Here is a 22,051-nt window from a genome sequence, read left to right as displayed (position 1 = left end):
AAATTCCCACAAGCTGCAGCTCCTCCCTGCGTGTTTGGCGCGCTCCAGCGCCTCACCCAGATGCAGCTTCTTTATTATTTGCTCCTAATTTCCTCCCAAAATTCGTCCCGAGGATAACAAAAACAAACGGTGGCGGTGCCGGGCTGCGGGGCGAGGAGTGTGAGAGATGTGGAGGTGGTGGTCTCGGCCGTGCGTGCGTGCATGTATGTGTGTGTGTGTGAGGAGGAGGGGGGGTGCTCTGAGTAAATGACTTTGACATGAGTGGAAGCAGGCTTTTTCCATCAAGCCCGGCTCTGGATACCACACACAGCGCTCCAGTGTCAGCTTACCGCCCCGGGCCAGAGCCGGTCCCCTGGGCCCCCGTTCATTAGAGAGAGAAAAGCGAAATTAGGCGCGCGGCGTCGACAGTTTCCTCCCCTATGGAGACATCACACACAGATTTGTCCTACATGATGGACTTCTATGTCCCATAAAGGTAACATCAACATCCGCGGAGAGCGCAGCTGGAATCAGCTGTTGGTTCCATCAGCTGATTCCAGAATGTTTATTTATCACTCTTTTAAAGGTGATAAATACATATTTTGTAATCCTTCAGTTTCTAATAAAACCGTTTTCACACATTGAAGAGATTATTTGGTTTAATGTTTTGTAACATTTCCCAAACAGTAACGTTTGCAGTAACCTTCGAACGGCGTTGCGGATCCAACCATTTCAGTCCACGGCGCGCGCGCGCACGCGCTTCGGAGGCCCGCATCGACCCCAGAAATTTCCTGCAACATCAGAACTTTTTGACCCCCGCTGAGATCAGGATGCGTCGGTCTGCTGAGGAGATCTTTGTTCTGGACGCTTTGAAGACGCGGATTCCGGACCGAACCGGTTTCTAATTTTGTCCGCCGGAAACACGCAGCGACAGTTGCGTCTGATTGAGAAGCTGCTGTGTCTTTGAGCGGAGGTTCTGACCAGGTTCTGGACTGTGTCCGGTCTGGGTGAGTTCTGGTGAAATAGAAATAAAACCTCTGAATTAAAACGTATTTATGATAAGAACAGAAACTATTAATGGTTTTTTTTTAAATGAGGTTTTTGTGGACAAGTATATATTTATTGTGATGAAACAGAAAAATAGAAACAGTTGAACCTCCGCGCGGAGGCCTTTTTTACTGTAATGTATTTTCTGCCGGGCTTTTGTCCTGCGTTTCCTGTGGCGGTGCCGGGAGCTTTGGAGCTGCCTCTGCGGGACTCTGAGAGGTCAGGCGCGGTTCACTTTGCCGGAGTGAAGGACTGCTGGGACTTCCTAACATTGTGCCTTCGACTGTTCTTGCAGCTCTATGAGCCCGGACCGCCATCTGTTCCTCCTCCAGCTGCACCGCGCGACTCCAACAGAGACGCACGGCTGAAGCATGCGCAAGCGGCACACAGAAGTGACAGATTCAGACAATTGGGGCCACGTGACAGCACCTCAGACAGGTGTGCTGTTCCGATGTTTCACCTGCAGGTTGCAGCATTGTCCCTTGAAACAGAAGCGAGTCTCACCTTCACCTGTCACCTGTCTCACACCCACCTGGTTCTGACAAACCCAGCGAGGGCCAGCAGCAGGTTCGGAGCTCACACGTTAAATAATAAATATAGAAATCTAAATGTGTTTGAGTTCTTGCGTACAAGTAACACATATTTTATAAAATTCTGTTTTATTTCATCGTAAACTCAAAAAATAATCAGAAAAATTCTGAAACTTGATATTTACGTCACTTATTCCAGTAGAACAAATAAATTCAAATTTCAGCTACACATAAAAAAAACAAAGGCCACATTTAAAATATTTATTAATCTGGAAAAAAATTATTCCCATTAATGATATTTTGGTGTAAAAATACATTTAATATCAAAATGTTTGTTTATTTATTTGGCAGACGCTTTTATCCAGAGCGACTTACAATTTATAACCTACAGGGCGTGTTGTGATCATAATAAAAATACATCAGTAATTTTTTATGTCACATCGGTGTGCACAGATACAGATTTTAAACTTTAATTTAATCTGCGCAACAGAAAAAAAACGGTGACTTTAACGGGATTATTCTGGGATGTTTGAGCCCAGCAGACGGCTCTTGAGTCCGGGGTCCGTTTCAGGACCGTGGAGAGCAACTGGACGCTCCGTGTGGTGCGTCACCTCTACCCCACCTCATTTGTTTATAATCATCACTGAATCGTGTTTGAATTAATTTAATATTAACCTGCATCAAGTTCTGATGAAACAACGATCCGGTCCAATAAGAGGCTCTGACGCGTTCATGGACAGATGAAGCGCCTTTACGCATCATTCTCTCTGGTCTCTGAGAGGCGGGGTTGATAGCTGAACCTCTGAAAGCTCTGAGCTAGTTTCTTTGACATGTTCGGTGAGAAATGCAGCTGCAGTCTGACTAGCAGAGCAGAATGATCTCGCATTCTGACCTTTATGTGGACGGGACACAGAACAAAACAGCCCGATGTTCCGAGCAATGTTTATTCTGTTGGGCCTGTTGTGTTTTGGTGTGACGTCACATTGTTTTAAATGAAGTAAACAGGTGGGAATGTTAATAGATTAAACACTGATGCGAACGTTTACTGTGATGACTTTATTTCTAAAAGAAGCATTTCTTCTCCTTTGTCCCAAAACAAGTTTCTGTTTTCCATGCTTTCGTTCTTTTTAAACACAGAAACAGTTTTGTTTACTTGTTTTGTAGCTACGTTTCGCCGGGCGAAACGTAGCTACAAAACAAGTAAACAAAACTGTTTCTGTGTTTAAAAAGAACGAAAGCATGGAATTAGAACCACGACACATCAAGAACACACCTAAGAAGTTTCTGTTTTTATTTATAAAATCATAAAACGAGAAAAATCAGAGTTTTTTCAGGTTTTTATTAAAAAAAATACCAAGCGTGCATCAATCCACCTGTCAACCAATCAGTCTCTGGAAAACGCGTTCGTGCGTGATTCTAACGCAGCTGGTCAATAGTTTATAATTAACACACAGCAGTTCATACAAAACATACAAATATAAATAAAGACTTTAACATGGTTACCATCAAACAAGAGAAATGACCAATGAACCATGAATACACACACACACACGCGCGCACGCACGCACACGGAGGAATGTCCTGCGCTGACTCGAATGTTTTGGTTCGTCACCACGCAGCCGGAGCTGTTTTGACAACACGCCATGTTTGTTTTTCCACTTTACAGTAGTTTGGTCACAAACTGAGTCCAGCACGCTTCAGCCGTCGAAGCTGCGCGCGCCCACAAAAAGTGCACGCAGGTGTGACAGCAGGCCACGAGCTTCATGACAGCAGGGAGTCTATGAGGAAACCGCGCCGCTTGCTGGGCACCTTGAAGGCGGGCTCAGGTGGGGCCATGCCCCGCTGCAGGTTAGGGTCCCGGCCCGGTTCTGTGCTGCCGTAGCCCGCCGCGGACACGAACGTGTTCGGGACCGGATAGTTCAGGGTGTAAGGTAGCATGTGGGCCCCTGGGGACCAGTACACCCGCGGGTTGGGGTTCTCCGGGTCAGGGTGGCCGTCTTCCCTCCGTCTGAAGGGCGTGCTGAGGATGCTGTCGATGGCGAATGAGCTGGAGAACTTGGCCCCCACCCTCTCCTCCGCAGCAGGGAGGCGGGTGTCCTCGCTCAGGATGTACGGGCTCTCCTGCTCCTTTGGGGCGCGCTTGGCGATGCGCTTCCTCCTGCGGCGGAACACCCCATCAGCGAAGGTGTACTCGCTGTGCGGGTTCAGTATCCAGTAGTTGTCCTTCCCCCACGGTCTGGACGGATCCCGCAGCACTTTCAGGAAGCAGTCGTTGAGTGACAGGTTGTGGCGCACGGAGTTCCTCCAGCCGGTGTAGCTGCCCCGGAAAAACGGGAACTTCTTCATCAGGTAGTCGTTGATCTCCGCCAGAGTCAGGCGGCCGCTGCTGGACTCCCGGATGGCCATGGCGATGAGAGCGATGTAGGAGTAGGGGGGCTTGGGTCTGCGGGTGTACGGCTTGCCCTTGCCGCCCTCCCCGCTTTGGCTGACAGGTGCCGGGCTGTTGGCCACGAAGTCCCCGTCAGACCCCAGCTCGTCCCCGGACAGAGGGGAGGGGACTCCCCCGTCTGGCTCCATGCACAACTCCACCGGCTTGTGCGCGAAGTGGTGCGCTGAGAAAACTTCCAGCTTCATTATTTCTCCCCCAAAACCGTCGGAGACCCGGAGGCTGCGCGGAGCAGGTGTTCAGCACTGATGCGTCGGAGAGTTTCTGAGCCGAGCCTCGGAGAGCTGCACGACACGGATTTGTCTCCGGAGACATGCGTGTCCTGCTATAATATACTGCCTCTGCGGGGGCCGGCCCACGGGCGGGGTTTAGCACCCGGACACGTTCAAGTTCTATAGTATCTGTATGTCAAAACGGTGTGAGGAGGGGCGGGGAGGGAGGCGAGACGGGACAGGTAGGGACAGCTAATTATCCCAAACACAAAATCCACGTTTGCGCACAGAAGAGCGTCAGCAGGTGCAGCTGACCTGAGCTCCTGTCATCCTGCTCTGATGGAACAAGGAAGCAGAGCAAACCCAACAGAAGAGATGCAAGCTCTCAGGTTCAGGAAGAAGACAAAAGAATCCATACTGATGTTAAATCAGAGGTCAGAGGTTAAGGTCGATCCTGTTTGGAATGGATCTGCTTTAACCCAGATTATTCAGACAGGAAGTGAGTTTATTGGCTCAGACCCTGTCATAATCTGGTTTTTGGGCAGCTATTCACCCGATTTTGCTTGTTTCTTTATGAGAACATCAGAAAAACTCAATAATAGTTGTTTTTATTTATATCAGGGCGCCGATGGCCGCTGCAAGTAACTAAAACCGCCAAACATCTTCAGTAAGTCTCATAAATCACCTGGTTTAGGCGCTGTTGGTTGTATGTTATTTACATAAAACACAGGAAGCTAAATCTATGTTGTGTGTCAGATTTACTCATTCTGCCCCTTCCTGGCGATGTCGTGTTTACTAGATTTTTACACAATCAGCTTGAATTCACATCAAAGCTGTAATCTAATCCCACATTCCCTCAGAATTTACTCAGATTACAGAGGGAAAATGGAAGAACCGTGGCTCACGCAGGTGTCTGATCAACTCGACGCCTGGACGTCGAAGTGACGCTTCTCCTGTCAGCACCTCAGCTAGATGACAAAGCAGCCGGACTCCGCAGACTGAAGCTGAGTTATGAGCTTGTTAAGCTGTCATCTCCGGCACTCCTTCCCTCTCAGCTGTTTATAGGAATCCTGGAAACCTCCCACTCTGTCTCTCTTATTTGTGTTTGCATTGACATTCTGCAAGTCTTTAGATTGTTGCAGAAACGGTTAGATACTAGCTGTAATCTCCGCTGTAATCCAAGAGTGGTCTGAGATCCGGATCGGTGCGTCACTCTGAGCAGTTTGGTGTGTCTGCATGTTTGAATTCCATCTAATGATCACCCTAGATGTTGGGGACAAATTGTGATTGCAGCGTTATGATCGCAGGAAGCTTCCTGACCCACATGAAAGAATCAGGAGGTAAGAAATAAGAATATGGTTTTATTAAATGAAAAAATAAACAGAGGACGCAGCTCCAAACGGGTGCTGGAAAAAGCCAACAGGAACTAAGGGTGAAACTTCGATGAAGCGGAAACCGGGCCGGGGTCTAAAAAATAGAAAAACACATGGAGGTCAGACCAGGAACGAGAGAACCAGATATAAACAGAGGGAAGGGAGATCTTACGGAGCCAGAACAGAGGATGGATGTGAGCAGAGGGTTGGTCAGGTCCGGTCGATGGAGAACTGGGTTGAGGCAGGAAGGCTGTGGCTGACAGGTATCCAGGGCAGGTGAACGGCGGAGAGCAGAGGGCCAGGGGAGATGAGTGACGATGTTGAGGTTCACACTCCAGGAAAGACGAGAACTCAGGCTGGGATCCGGTGGTAGATCTGGAGGCAGGACAGGCAATTAAAAACAGGACAAGCAGGGCAAGATTGCAAAAATATTACAAGTTCAGGACGAGGCTGGAGGCTACCCAGGTGAGAGTATCAACCGGCGCTGGAGTGTGGACACGCCACTCCTTAAATCCCCTGGCCTTGCTGATGGGAAATCAGCCGCAGCTGAGGCTCTCCGACACGCCCGCCTGCAAAGAGACTCAGAGGGACAAACAGCAGACTCATGACATGCAGATGATACGCTAAAGCGTTTTGTTGTGTGGGTGTGAAAGAGAAGGGTTCGAGGAGGCCATGAAGGATGTGAACATGTATACTTGAAGTTCTGTTGGTCCAGTTAGGCTGAAAAGCCCGAAGGAGCTTGTTTCTCTGAAATGAAGGTTCTTGGTTTGCTTCGTCATCCTTCAGCTCAAATGAAACAAATTAGAAAAGTATTTTAGGAGGAGCTGTATCAGGACTTAGTAGCAACAAAATGCTGTTGCACATTTCTAAACTCGAGGTCTAAAAGTGTCTTTGGACAGGAAGTCGGACGCTTCAGAAGTAGAAATGGCTTTTATCTGAGTAGAGGACCTCCTCGTAGACCCAACACCTAATCAAACTCTGTGCACAGCTTGCGTGTCTGTTCCAGGAGGTAAAGTTCTCCAAATGTTTTCTCTGAAGCTCCCGAGGACGCCCGCTGTGAGCTGAAAACCGGAGTGTAGGAAAGCAGCCATGGGGTGGGGGGTGGGTGTGCCGCCGTTCGGTCGCTTTTCTCCTCACAAAAGTGAGATATGATGTATTTAATTTCACTCGCTCTGCCAAAACACACACACACACACACACACACACACACACACACACACACACACACACACACACACACACACACACACACACACACACACACACACACACACACACACACACACACACACACACACACCTGTGGAGAAGGGATTTGCTGTGAAAGGCAGCTGCACACCTGTTCTCAGTTTTCATCGTCTAGGTTACAATTTCGGCTCCGTGGTGGAACGGCGGTTTCCCTGCAGGAATCAGGAAAACATCATTTTTCTTGGATTTTTTTTAGGCTAAAGCTGATTGAAAGGAACATTTCTGTCTTTTACAGATATTCATGATGCCATTGATAACTTTCTCAACAACATCTGCTCAGACAAAGAGACTGATAGGCTATTGGCTAGTCCAAACGCCGCCACCTGTATCCCTAAAACGGCTCAGATCGTCCACATTTTGCATAATTTAAAGCAAACTCAGTTTCATTAACGTTTCAAAGCGGACAGTTTTGGTTTTTGTTACAGTTTTAGTGGAGATATGAAGAAACCCCTGCTGGATCGAGCCCTGGGTGCAACAGAAAAGACACACTTTGCTGCAACAGCTGATACTTTTATCTGTAAACAACAACGCCTCGGCGTAATAAAGGTTTTTACAGTGAAACGGACAGAAGACTTTAGGTCTTTGATCTTGGGACTAGCCGTTAGCTCATCAGTCCTGAAGGATTTGAACTCAAAAGAGGAAACGTTTACAACATCTAACCCCGGCTTTCCACCGGAGCCGTCAGCAGCACGTTACTGCAGCAGCACGTCATAGCTGCTGATAGGAACCGCTGTGGTCAACAGAACCTTTTCCACCGGAGCCGTCAGCAGCGCGAGTCGGCCGCGTCTCAGGAGCAGCATGTCGCGGCCTTTACGCGCCGGTTCTATTTTCTACACGCGACGCCTCTGAAACGGGTCAAGTTCGACATTTTAAGGAAAGACAGGAAATCGGACGCGGAAACGGAGCGAAACTCCAGAGATTTTCAGAATAAAGAACGTACTGCCTTCTGGTTGCTTTACTTTAAAAAAGGTTACTAACTGTGCGGCCCCGTGAGAAGTTATCACCTAGCTAGCGGTCTCCTTTGTGTTTCAGAGCCGTATTGGCGATTATAAAACGGACAGAACATAAAACACAAACATTTTGGAGCCATGTTGTAGTTTTCTCCTGCTTGTTGTTGTGTTTACTGACGACGTCACTCGTGTGACTTCGTGCTCGGTCGGTGACAGCTGCTCCCCTGCTGCTTCGCGTCTCGTGGGAAGGGCCAAGCAGCAGCTTACGCGAGCAAGACGTGCTGCTGCAGTAACGTGCTGCTGACGGCTCTGGTGGAAAGAAGGGGCAACTCACTTTTTATCGGTCACCAGGTGAGAGGTGGGGGGACAACATCCTGGACAAGTCTCCGGTCCATCACGAGGACACACAGAGACAATTCAGAGCCACCAGTCAACCTAACATGCATGTTTTTGGTCCGTGGGAGAAAACCCACACATGCGGAAATGGCACGAGGCAGCGATGTGCTCCTCTTTTTGATGTTTTTTTAAACTTTCAAAATCACCAAAAACCTCCTTTTTATGCCGTAGGAGATGGGAAGATGCTTTCCTGCTTGCACAATCATCTGTTTTTGCTTCAAGAAGTCAAAAACTGCAGTGAAACTTTCTTTCCTTTTCCTTTGACCCCTCTGAGGGTTTAGTCTGAGATGGGTCCTGCGTAAATGCTACACACAGCCAATGGTGTGAAAAGTTGTTGCATGAACTGAAGTTAAAATGTCCTTTTCAGGACCCGGCTGAGCCCAGATTAGCTGCAGGAAAGTCGTGAACAGGAAGGATTAACCTGGTCCCCGGAGACTAAAACCAGCACCTTGTTATTCCAGCTCACCTGTGGGGGGTTAGCCTCCTTATAGCAGCAGGAGAAATCTGTTTTTGGTGTTAACACGGGAGGAATTCCAGTTATGTAAATTCATTGGGTGAATCCTCCTCTGCTCCAAAAATAGCCCCACCTCTGCTCCGGTCCTGCACTCACACGCTAGGCCCCGTCTGCATCTCTCCGGATGACTTCTTACCTGTATCTCATCTTTGTTTTCTCTGAGGGAAGGGCGTCCAGCCCCCATGTCTCTGTATAAACAAAATGAGGGCCGTGTGTGTCTGTGTGTGTGTGTGTGTGTGAGAGAGGGAGGAGTGGCAGTGAGAGGCTCAGCGTAGCTGAGATTCCCAAAATTCCCTGCAGCAGATTCAGCCTCTGACAGAGGCCGCTGACGGTAGACGTGCATCAGCGCGGCGCACAGGTAGGTACGGAGTGTGAGTCGGAGCTACAGACGGGCGTAAAGTTCAAACGTTCCTCATCGATTCCACTCATTCCTGCAGCCGGCGTCTGCTTGTGGGTGTGTGTGCTTGCAGCTGTGTCTGCTCAGGTGTGGGTCTGAAGCTGTGAGAAACTGTTCTTCTGAAAAATGGAAGACACATGCATTCCATCTAGTTTATTCTTCAAACGGTGATTACTGTAATTATCCCAAAATGCAGGCTGTCTGCTCTGTTGTGTTTCTGCAGAATCTCATCTTTGTGTTTTAGGATGAATGGCGGTGGGGGGCAGGGGAGGGGGAGGGGGAGGGGGAGGGGGGGGCTGCTTCTGTCCATATAATCACAGCCGAGGAGAAAAAAGTTCCCACGAAGACGTTTCATGCATAACTTTCCAAATCCACCCAGAAAGAGACAACCAGACATAAACAGACCCGCCGTCCCGCCCGGTTTGGTGAGCACGAATCTCTGCAGCCCGTGTTCCAACGACCAATAAAGGAGTTCTGAAATGCAGCAGCGTATCCTGAAGTCGCTTGGCAGCTGCTTGTTGCTATTTTGGTTCACCTGTTATCTTACCTGAGGTGATCACGCCCTGCCAGGCCCACGGAGAGGAGGAAAACAGATGCATATAAATACATGAAGCCAATGAGGGTATAATTAAAGTAATTAAGGAAAAGGGTGAAATACAGGTGAATGGCAGCTCGGGAATGCCAGGATCTAAATCGCAGTGATGTCACTCCTGATTGAATCCTTCATATCCACTTGTTATTCACGATTAGTGAGCAATGCCTTTTAGTACCCCCTCCACCCTTTATTTTTCATCTGTCAGCTTTCCTAGTCTCCTTTTTTAGAAGAAGATCCACGTTATGAAGTGAGTGCAACCCCGCTGCACTTCCCTGGGTCCTCCACTCATCACACACTCATGTGATTCGCAGTCATCAACATATATACTGGACAATTCGTGTCCACAGGCTCCAAAAATACGTTTTTAAGCCAAAATGGGAGGTGGCCACCACCGCCATTTTGACCGTGTCACAGGTTCCGTCAAGCTCAGACAATTCCAAAAAAGGGAAAAGAGGTGGAGCTGAGGGTGGGATCAAATGACGACACCCGTCGAACTGAAGCGATGTAGCTACAAGCTAACCCAAAGCTAATGAGGAGGTGGGAGCTAAGCTAACAGAGGTAGCTACCTAGCTACAACCGGAGTTAACTGTGCACAACACCGGAGCTTCTGAGTCAGAGATACGCCGGGCTGACCGCTGGGGAGAACCGGGTGGAACACAGAGGTCTCCGAGACCTCCACAAGCCGGCAGCCGCACAGCAGACAAGCGCCGCTACAGTCAGAGATGCGCCGAGCTGCCGCTGAGGGGAGGGGACCATAACCGATAGTGGGAACCCAGCTCCACCAACATGTTATATTTCATCCCATTTTCTAAAGTGCAGCATTATGTTAAATGCACCCTATTACATTTAAATGTCATGGTTAAACAGTACATGTTAAAATCTAAGCTCAGCTTGGCAGTGACCTAAAATACATAAATATAATTTTACTTACCGAAAAAAATGAAGTGGAGACTCCTTGGACGCTCTATTAGTGCAATTAATGCCACAGAAAGTCATTTTGTCTAACAATTGCACAAATAATATCCAAAAAGAACGCACTGACGCTACAACTACTGGTCTAAGTTGAGAGACTGAAAATGACGGAGCAGTTTCCAGGCCAGACCGAGGCTCTACTGAGGCCTTTCCCCGGAGCTAGCTCTGTGGTCACGTGGGTCTGATGCTCATTAATTATACAGAATTTTAGGTTTTTAATACACTTAAACAGAAGAGTGAGAAAAAAATTCACCCCCCTCAGAGTTGTCCTGAGTGTAAACTAGATCATTTAAACCTAAAACATGTTTTGGTACCAGGCTGTAAACATGTTTATTTCTGCTGTGAAATTGGTATTTTTAACATGGGAGTCAATGAGGATTTGCTCGCTTCTGACACCAGCCCCTAGTGGATGAGGTTGGAACTGCAATTGTTGTCACTTCCGTGTTGGCTTCAATTTCAGACGCGCGTTATGGGGGCTTGTTCACACCAGAACACCACAGGTGTGAGAGGTTCTCCGCTCAATAACATCAGAGAAGGAAAAACAGCTGCTACCGCTTCTACTTTAGGTTTTTATTTTAGGTCCCTAAAAGAAAAACACAGTTTGAAGTCACGGACAACAAAAGATGTTTGGACGTAGAAAACGTTGACTGGTATTTAACACTCTCTTGTTTACTCTGGAAATGTGGGTTCCCAAATCAGGGGGGCATGGCTTAGCTGACAGGAGAGGAGGGTTCTGTGACCGCGTTTAAAGCTAGCTTGTTTTGTAGATTTGCTATTGAAGCTTTAAATACGTTTAATTGTTCAGTAAAACGACATGAGCAATGGTGAACTTGTATAAATGGAGATGCACGTAAACGTCTTTTATAAGACAGGCCATCGCATCATTACAGAGTGATGAATCCGAATTTGTGGGTCTCGTAAACATGGCCTCTCACTAGTATCTTTCAACCACCTACAACATGGCAAACTGGATGGACGCGGAGACTGGGTACCTTTGACATTTGAATCAATTCGGTACTAATTCCCGGTACCTAGGAATCGATACCGGTACTTAACGGTACCAATTTTAGATACTTTTGAGTGTTTAATATTTTAATTCTCTTTTATAATTAAATATATATTTTTCTCAATATATAACAATATTTGATAAATATCACGATAAATAACATACAACTGTTTGTATTTTAACATCGTCCTTGTAGTTTTATAAGCTGATAATTAAACTGAAGCAAACATCTTTACTGTGAACTAAATTTACTGTGTATCTTCATTCCGTTTGCCGTCTTTTTTCATTTGATTTTTCCTACTGGGAAGTTAGAATTTCCGAGGAGAAAGCGAACGCACCATTAGCTGATAACAATGGTGGCAATGGAAGCTAACATATCAAGCTAACGTTATCTTAAACAGTTTATTTAGCTGCTGGAGCAGATTAAAACGATGATGCCTCACACTTAGATCATTGTCGCTGGTTTCATCTTCACCCAATCACCCGTCGCATTTAGTGAAGTGAAGCCAAACTTTAGAGCGCGTTCATGTTCTTCTAGTCGGAAATTTGGAGTTCCGAAGAGAAAGCGAACGCACCATTAGCGGAACGGAAGCTAACAAATCAAGCTAACGTTATCTTAAACATTTTATTTAGCTGCTGGAGCAGATTAAGATGAGGATGTCTCACTTAGATCGTTGTCGCTGGTTTTATCATCACCCAGTTACCCATCACATTTAGTGAAGTGGACCCAAGCTTTAGAGCGCGTTCATGTTCTTCTAGTCGGAAATTCGCCCAGCGACCTCCCTTTATCCCGTCTTGGTTTGAGAGGTGCCTGATGGCGGTTTATTCTAGCTTCAGCTTTGCTCCTATAAATGCCAAAATCCTCCCCCAGGGAGCCGCGGCTAATCCCGTTTTGCAAACGCTACGGTCCTGTAAAAACAGCTATAGAGAGAAAGGGAGCACACAGTCAGTTCAGATGTCTAAAACATGGAGCACAGACCAGTCTCTGCCATTCGACTCACATCTGACTCTGTTATTACACCATCGGGCTGAGAACATTCCCACAAACACTGAAGGAAAGCAAAAGGAAGAAAATCACATCAGGAAAGCTCTCTAGAACTGCGGATACCATAACCGGGCCGTGGCTAAGTCAACAAAACAGTCTGGAAAAACCCCACGGCAGCAACCAGCAAAGACAATGACATCAGACACAATACCGTCACCCCAACGTGGCAGGAGTCTCAGAACCGTTAAACCCAACTACACCCTCAGACAGAACCTGGTCCATCCTAAAGCTGAAACACCCAAACAGCAGTCCAGTGTAGAGAGGACTGTCCAGATCTTTACATCAAGGAAACTAAACAACAATTACACAAGAGCATGGCACAACACAGGAGAGCCGCCTCTTCAGGTCACGACTCTGCAGTCCACCTACACCTGAAGGACAAGGGACACATTCTGGACAGAGACGATGGATGTTTGAGAGAGGAGCAAAGGAAGCGGTCTGTGTCAAACGTGAAAAAGCCACTTTAAATAGAGGAGGAGGACTCAGATTTCACCTTTCCAACACTTTCCTGCATCTAATCTGTACAACCACTCCCACACAATCACAGACTCCTCAAGGGGTATTCATAGGTAGTTTCAGCTCGTCACGCTACATCAGACAGTTAGTGTTTATAAGCTCAACTATCCCGTACTCCTCCTGGGAGGGGAACTGAAACATCTTCTTCATTGTAAGCCCTTTGGGTTGTGCAGTATTGTTGCTAGTCAGTGAGGAGGTTGTGTGGGTTGGGGTTTCCCTTCTCTTTCTGTTTGTGTTCAAACCCAAATCCCTCCGTTATCTCGCAGTTTCCCCGAAGTTAACGTGCGGTAAACAGACACACTTGTTTTCTTTCTTGATGTTTGGGACCTAAACTCGTCACCATCTCCCAAACACCTTTGAGGACTGATGATCTACAGAAATCCTCTCAGGAGGAAACCAGGCTTGCCTGCACCCCTTAATACCGCGTCTGTAACATGATGGTGTTGGGGCGTGTCTGTCAGCAGGTCTCAGCCATGCGGGCCACGCGGGCCTCATTCCTACAGCCCTATCTGCTCCTATCGTCCATTTCAGCTCTTCACACGCTACCAGCTCCTCTCACGCCGAGCCGGGAGGCTTGGAGGGAGTCTGTGTGTGTGTGTGTGTGTGTGTGTGTGTGTGCCATGGAGGGGGGTTGAAAAAGAAAAAAGGAACAATGATTGATCTCAGCCGTAGACACCTCGCTTTATCGCTGCAGCTGATAGGACCTACCTCCATTCAGCCTGGGGCTGTTTTTGTGTAAGCATAAACACGGGGCCAAATCAGTACCTGCTGCTCTGTTTACCTGGCAGCCGTTCAGCCCCTTTCTGTCTAAACTTGAAATAGGATCCAAACACTCTACTCACGCATAGCAGTTTGCACGAGATGCTCCGCCCGCCTCCCCACCCACCGCCGGGCTCCGGCAGGCTGCTCCTGCACCATCTGAAACCAAAACGCTGCTCTTGGATCTGTGATTGAGAGGTGGAACATTTGGGGTGGGTGGCTTGCTCAAGCAAAACACAGATTCTGAGTTACTAGGGACCCCCCCCCCCCCACACACACACACCGCACACACACAGTTAAAGAGGTCCTTCACTCACATCTGAACACATCTGCAGTTGTCTTTAGCAGGAATTAATGCCTTGTAAGTTGTACTGTGGAAAAAAAGCTGGTCAATCTACATTCCTACCCTCACCTATGGTCACGAGCTTTGGGTAAGAACGAGATCGCGGATACAAGCGGCTGAAATGAGTTTTCTCCACAGGGTGTCTGGGCTCTCCCTTAGCGATAGGGTGAGAAGCTCGGTCATCTGGGAGGGGCTCGGAGTAGACCCGCTGCTCCTCCATATCAAGAGGAGCCAGTTGTGGTGGCTTGGGCATCTGGTCAGGATGTCTCCTGGACGCCTCCCTGGTGAGGTTTTCTGGACACGTCCAACCGGGAGGAGACCTAAAGGTAGACCCAGGACACGGTGGAGGGTCTATGTCTCTCACCTGACCAGGGAACACCTTGGGATTCCCCCGGAGGAGCTGGTCCAGGTGTCTGGGAGAGGGAAGTGTGGGCCTCTCTGCTTAGGCTGCTGCCCCGAGACCTGACCTCAGATAAGTGGAAAAAAATGGACGGACGGATGGACAGACAGACATACGGACAGCCAGACGGACGGATGGATGCATGGATGGATGCATGGATGGATGCATGGATGGATGGATGGATGGATGGATGCATGGATGGATGGATGGATAGACGGATGGATGCATGGATGGATGGATGGATGGATGGATGCATGGATAGACGGATGGATGCATGGATGGATGGATGGATGCATGGATGGATGGATGGATAGACGGATGGATGCATGGATGGATGGATGGATGGATGCACGGATGGACGGATGGATGCATGGATGGACGGATGGATGCATGGATGGATGGATGGATAGACGGATGGACGGACGGACAGACGGATGGACGGACGGATAGATGGATGGATGCATGGATGGATGGACGCACAGATGGACGGATGGATGCATGGATGGATGGACGGACAAACGAACGGATAGATGGATGGATGGAAGGACGGATGAACGGATGGACAGACAGACGGATGGATGCATGGATGGATGGATGCATGGACAGACGGACGAACGGATGGACGGACGGACAGACTGATGGACGGATGGATGCATGGATGGATGGATGGAAGGACGGACGGACGGATGGACGGACGATAGATGGATGGATGGAAGGACGGACGGACGAACGGATGGACGGACGGACAGACTGATGGATGGATGGATGCATGGATGGATGGATGGAAGGACGGACGGACGGATGGATGGATGGATGGATGCATGGATGGATTCATGGATGGATGGAAGGATGGATGGATGGATGGCAGAACCAAAGTTTGCAAACGCTCCAAAATGTTCCCTCAGCCCACGACACAAACTGTCCTGATGAGGGGAGAGAAGTGTTGGCCTCTTCTCTTTTAAACCTCAGATGTGGAGGAACGCTCAAGACCAGAAACTCTTATCAAAGTAAAAACCTCAGCTGACACCACAACATTTCCTTGTTTTGTTGGATTTAATAATAATAATAATAATAATAATAATAATAATAATAATAATGCATTGAACTTATATAGCGTTTTTCTAGACTCCCAAAGACGCTTTCACACACTCTCACATTCACACACTGCTAGTGATGGTAAGCTACTTGTAGCCACAGCCGCCCTGGGGAGGTCTGACAGAGGCGAGGCTGCCATTTGGCGCCGTCGGCCCCTCTGACCACCACTAACACAGGCAAGTTGGGTGAAGTGTCTTGCCCAAGGACACAACAGCAGGATACCCCTGGTGGGAGCTGGAATCGAACCCATGACCCTCCGATCATGAGACAACCCGCTCTACCACCTGAGCCACTGCTGCCCCCACCAGACACCAGATTCTCTCTCGTCCGTCACGCTGAAGACGGAGCTGCAGTTACCGACCCGTCTGCTTTCAGTCATGAGACTGCGGCCCAAGAAAAACGAAGGCGCGTGCAGCTGAGATGACGTTCTGCTGCAGGACGTCTGAGTTCAGCCTTTGAGACTGAGGTGGGCGTGAAGTCTGACTTTGTTATTCGTGACCCAACATTGGCGAAGCAATGGATGAATGCATGAAAACCCTGAAGCATCATCCATTCACGTGTTTTTATTATCCAGAATGTCCCCTCTACACGAATCAAATGTTGAGTTAGGTGGAGGAGTTTGTGTGGCTTTGCACGGCTCAGCGCGAGTGCAATTAGAAACCAGATGTGACTGTTTGCCGTGTGTGCTACTAGATATTGATCCGGTGATAATACTTACATGAAGATCATTAAGTATCGGAAGCTTGGGAGCGATGTTTAATCTCCTCCATCTGGCTGGCTTCCTGGCTCCGGAGCTGCATCGATCCGTCGGAGCAAACAGCAGCGGCTCGGCTGCAGAGCACACCAGGAGGTGCATGTGGTGGAAAAGTGGGGAAATCAAACACCAGACGGATGACCTGAGAGTGGAACCCAGAAGGTTCTCTGTTGTTTTAGAATGATTTGTACGTTTTTTGTTTACAAAAACCTTTTAAAAAGGATCCAGCTGTCAGTGAGCCCAGTGTATTTGTTTATTTAGGTAGAAATTTAGATTTGCATCCATTTTTAACTCTTATCCAGCTCTTTGGCATGCGAGTTTCATTTTTGCCACATCTAGAACGGCTCAGATCATATAACTGAAGGCAAAACCTGCATTAAAGGTAAACGTTGTTATCCACGTCCTTCTGCAGAAAGCCTCTCATGTAAAAAAAAACAGCTGTTTTCCAAACCTGCATCTGAGTTTTCTAACATTAAAGCCAAAACGATGTTCTTTACAGTGTTTTTTATCGTATCACCGCAACACGAACGTGTCGGGCCAGACCGAATCGAATCAAGTCACTCAAGTCTCTGAGAATCCCGAGTTAATGCTCATAATGCTGCTGATACTTCCAGGGCTTAAAAGCCCTTTTAGCTGATTGGTTGTGTGGCGCTGACACTTGAGCAGCTCGTCACAGAGCCAGCTCTGATTTGACGGAGCCGACAGTTCACCGGGGGGTCAGAGGATGTTTCAACAGAGGAGCTCAGCGTTAAAAAAACAACGAAACCAAAGAACAAAAGTCTAGAGAATGAAATAAAACCTAATTGGTGCTCCGGTAAGCTGGGCTCTTGTCAGGAGTCGTACCTCTGGCACCTGATTGTAATTGAACTTTCTCTGAGGAGAGGGGGAGGAGCACACCTGACCCGGCACCATTCCAAACACAAGGTCTTGAACCCAGCCCTTGCGTGCCGATCCGAGCAAGACATCTGATTAATTATAGTGTGGCCGTTAAGGCAAAGAAAACCAGCTGATGAAAAGTCTGCAGGCTCAACCTGCCCCGACAGCATTATGCGTGTTAGCTAGCACTCCCCCCCCCCCCCCACCTCTGCTGCTCCAAGCCCATTCGTGCAGACGAGGTAAAACATTTTTCTTGCTGTGTCAGAGCCCTGCAGGTGGGCTCCGTGTGCTCGGCTAGATCATATCACTGTTACTGTAGGCCCTGTTTGGGTTAGCTCAACAACGCTGCTCATGGCAGCAGCAAAACAACGTGCTCCTCTGTGGACGATAACAGCAGGAGCTGCTCCCTTCAAATTAACCTTTGGAAACACGCTGGCCTCACACGAAACACCCACGTCACGCCAGCTCCGCCTACCTCCGTTTGTTACCCTCTCGAAATGTGTTTAGCGCTCCTCAGAAGGCAGAAGAGTTGGGAGGCCTCTGCGGCAGAAGGAGACACTTTAATCCAAAACAGCGACACGAGCCTTAAGGTTTTGCGGCGATGTTATAGAAAATAGCTGCCTTATGTCCTGATTGAAAGCATTGTTCTGATTGGACGAGAGGCCCTGTCTCTGATCTGCATGCTGCCTGTGCAGTAGGCTTTAGAAATGAACCTTTTTTAAACAAAACAGGCTTGAATGACTCGAATGTGCTCTTGGGCCAGAAGCTGGGATGCCTTTGATAAACAGATCACCCAGGTGGTCCGTGTGTGAGAGCGGGAGCGGTTTTCGCCCTGGATCTGAAAACAGGAAGCTGATTTCAGCAGAACTCTAAAACAAACCACTTTATCAACTGCAGGAGAGAAAATAGCCGATGGACTCATTTCTGCCGGCTTCAGATAATCACAGAAAAACTCTTTTAAGTACTTTCAGTGTACAGAAACACAAACGCTCCCTGAGAGGACACGTGCCTTGTAAATCCAAAAATTAAGGACGTCTCAAGATTAAACCCAAAATAAAACAAATGTCAACATCGTAGTTCCAGAATAAAGTTCAAATAAAAGTTGAAATGCTATTTTCAGTAAATGCGTCTGAAGTATTCTCTTTGGAGAATCGCTGGATGAACCGATCCCGTTGAACTCCTTTTATATTTAAGAGAACTATTCTCTGAGTTTTTATCAGTAAACATGCTTAACAAACTATTTTTCTAAGATTCAGATGTTTTGAGGTATCTGTTTATGTTTGAGACTCTTATTGTGAAGGATTAAAGGAAGTTCTGACATCCTCTGGATGCTGCTACAGAAGTAGCCTTAACATAGCACCTGGTATCAGTAAAAGTCCTCTCCCCATCAACCTCCACCAGCTCCCCTAGTGGGAGGATTAGGGTCGGTTAATCCCTCCAGTGTGTCCTGGGTCACCTGACCCCGGGGACCTCCTGCTAAAGGAGAAACCTGAAACTCCTCCTCTGGGAGGTGTCCAGGAGGCCTTCTGACCAAACGACTTAAGCTTGGTTTATGCTTGACGCGTCTGCGAGGTCCGCACGGCTCCGCGCGGTAAAATTGCGTCATTTTAACAACCACGCCCCTCCACCGCGCCTCCGCACGGCCCAAACTTTCCGCACCGTGCACCTAGGAAATTTTCTAACCACGCGGACGGTCGGACGCGGAAAAACATGGCGGACTGGCAAGAACTAGTATGGCAGAGGTTCGTAAATACAGACATTTGTATGATTCAGCTCTCAGAGATCACCGTGATCAACATGTTTTTAATAATTCTTGGAGAGGAATAGCTCGCACTGTCGGAAAAGACGAGGACGCTGTTAAAAAAGCTGGGATGCCATGTTGTAAACAGTAATTTCTACTTCTACTATGGTGTAGTGTTGGATGCATGCTGTAGAGCTCCATGCTGCCCCCTACAGTTTGGGAGAATATTGGCTCACCGCAGAGACGAGCCGCATGAACCATAAACGCTGCAAGTTGTGAAGCGCGTTCCATCCGCGAGCTGCATCACCAAGCGGAAAGTAAATGCGTCTTAGCATAAACCAAGCCTAACTCACCTCAGCTAGCTCCTCTCGACGTGGAGGAGCAGCAGCGGCACACTCCAACTTTTACCCAAAGCTCACGATCTTTGGTGAGGGCTTGAACGAATATCGACCGGTAAATCGAGAGTTTTTCTGTCTGGTTTAGCTTCTCTTACCACAACAGAGCAGCTGTGCTATGGTCTACCTGCTGATCTCTTGCTTCCTCCTTCCCTCGCTCATGAATAAGACCCAGGGTGTTCCTCAATGTCAAGGAACCTTGCCTTGATGTCTTAGCCCCGCCCCGGTTGCCTAGGAGATTCGTCATCAGGAGCCGCCAAGACGTGTTCCAATGTTCATGTTCCCCCGAGGCGTGTGTTCTCCGTTTGTTAGCTGTTTAGCTAGCTGGGCGAGGACACGCTGGAGGTGCCTTGTAGCCTAGCCTGGTCAAAAATTACCCAGAATACACCGCGGTATTTTCAAAAAGACGGCGGATCAGAAGCCGGCAGCTACTTCAGGGCAATTTTCAAGTTTAAAAGTAAGTCAACAATTCAAAAAGTCTTTTTAGATCCAACGAAGCTATCTATGGTTGGTTAGTTGTTTAGTAGTTGCAGCTTCGGTGGCTAGCGGGTAGTAACTTGCTTATATTTTTAATTTAATAAACATAAACACAATTTAAAAAGTAAAAGCTCATTATATATTTATATTGAAACTAATACGTATAAATATAATGTTATCTCCTGTGTCACGTGACGTTACTTGACCGCCGTGGAAGCCGCGGTCACGTGATGCAAGTCTGTTCCATTTAACCGTTTTCTTTGACCAAGGAAGGACAGTGTCCTCGTAAGCAAGACGCCTGGCCTTGCAAGATCTCGCCTCACAAGGCCAGGCGCCTTGACATTGTGAAACACCCCCAGAGATACCTAAAAGTCTGTCCTTGAAGTTGGACCTCTCTCTGAACAGGATTTGGTATCCTTTACTGATCCAGAACCTTGGATTTGGATCCCCATCCCTACTTTCCACTCGACCATGAATCTCCCCAGCAAGAGCTGAAGGCCAATGATTGGTGAAGCCAAGAGGACACCATCATCCACAAAAAGCAGAGAAGAGACTCTTCTGTCACCAAACTCAACCCCAACAAGCTGGTTTTCAACAGGTGAGTTGGACTTGATCCAGAGACCCAGGACCTTTTGGAGAGATCACAACGCACCTCAGAAAAAGGTGGTAGATGGACGGATCTCCAGCTCAGATCAATGTTTTCTGAAGCTGTGATTGCTACATTCACACACACCTGTGCCAGAACAGTTGGCTGATTGGTTTTGTGTGTCAGTCCACCTGCTGTAATTCAAGCCCAGGAATGGAGTCACGCCTAAGCCGATGCTGGTCCAGCACGACGAGCCAGAGAATAAACTGTACAGAATGTTTGAGGGTGAGGCGGGTGAGATTGGCCCGACCTTTAACTAGTCAGAAATAGGAATGCAGGGCGGGGCGCTTTTACTTCGAAATTTCATGCCGGACAATTTAGAATTCGGATCTCCCGGTTGAACCAGAACACATGAACTGTCAGGCCACCGCGACAGGTTTTGATGGGTTTGCCTGCTTCATAAAGAATGTTGCATCAATTTTGTAAAGCAGGAAAAGCCACTAACACCTTTTCCGACTGAACCCTGAAAGTCTTGGCTGCGTCCAAATTCAAGGGCAGTGAGGATCGTCCTAGCCAGCCGGCGCAGGTCAGGTCCTGCCTTCACTGTGAGGACCAGAAGTGAGCGGCTGTGAAATTGGATGGTCCAGCCTTCATGTTTATTTCTGCCATTACCTCGGTGTATGTTCTGTTGCCAAGCAATTGCAATGCATGACGACACGCTGTAACAGCTCTCACCTGGCCAGGTAACGTCTTGGGATTCCCCCGGAGGAGCTGGCCCAAGTGGCTGGGGAGAGGGAAGTCTGGGCCTCTCGCCTTGGGCTGCTGCCCCCGCGACCCGACTCCGGATAAGCAGATGAAAATGGATGGATGGGTGTATTTGAAAGCAAATATGCTGGTGAAAAAAAAAACACTTCAAGCTTTTCACTTATGCACCACCAGATAATAATATACTTACTTCATCTACCAAGAGAAAAACTCACTCATTCATCCCACAATCACTCCTTTTTCAGTGACGCTGCACCAGACCCGCCCTTTTGAGCAGCCTTGCCGCTTCGCTGTGACATTTAATCCTAACTAGGACCCTGGACCTGAACTAAAATACGTACAAATAAGTTCTTAAACAGCCATCTGCTTACCTCCACCCTGTTCAAGTGGACTACAAAGTACTACAAATTTGTCCATTTTAACAGATGTTTACCTCACATTCTGTGTTTTGTAGCCGAGGGTCTTCCCTCCTCACTGTCACACCAGCTTTCATAATTGAACTTAACAGGATAAAACTCGAGATTTCCATCGGAGTTGAAAACTCTGGCTGATGTGTCCTCCTTCAGGAATCTTTGAAAGTTTTAGAACTTAAAGGCAGTATTTTTCCAGGACTGTGAAAGTGCTTCTAACTCGA

General features: G+C 47.9%; 1 protein-coding gene and 1 long non-coding RNA gene across 2 annotated transcripts; both read right to left on the bottom strand.

The window, feature by feature from the left end:
• Positions 1 to 2,875: 2,875 nt before the first annotated feature.
• Positions 2,876 to 4,303, bottom strand: foxq1b (forkhead box Q1b). The gene has a single exon (XM_015971209.3). The coding sequence runs from the start codon at positions 4,188 to 4,190 to the stop codon at positions 3,318 to 3,320; it is 873 nt and encodes a 290-aa protein (XP_015826695.1). The 5' UTR covers positions 4,191 to 4,303; the 3' UTR covers positions 2,876 to 3,317.
• Positions 4,304 to 5,595: 1,292 nt separating this feature from the next.
• LOC139071481 (uncharacterized) lies at positions 5,596 to 7,113 on the bottom strand. The gene is made up of 3 exons (XR_011521365.1): positions 6,049 to 7,113; positions 5,760 to 5,962; positions 5,596 to 5,681 (listed from the first exon to the last, which is right to left on the bottom strand). It is a non-coding gene; the product is annotated as an uncharacterized lncRNA (long non-coding RNA).
• Between the last annotated feature and the right edge of the window lie 14,938 nt (positions 7,114 to 22,051).

This window comes from Nothobranchius furzeri, chromosome 8 (genome assembly GCF_043380555.1).
Source record: "Nothobranchius furzeri strain GRZ-AD chromosome 8, NfurGRZ-RIMD1, whole genome shotgun sequence".
In the NCBI taxonomy this organism is placed as follows: Eukaryota; Metazoa; Chordata; class Actinopteri; order Cyprinodontiformes; family Nothobranchiidae; genus Nothobranchius; species Nothobranchius furzeri.
This window is presented reverse-complemented; position numbering and strand designations above follow the sequence as displayed.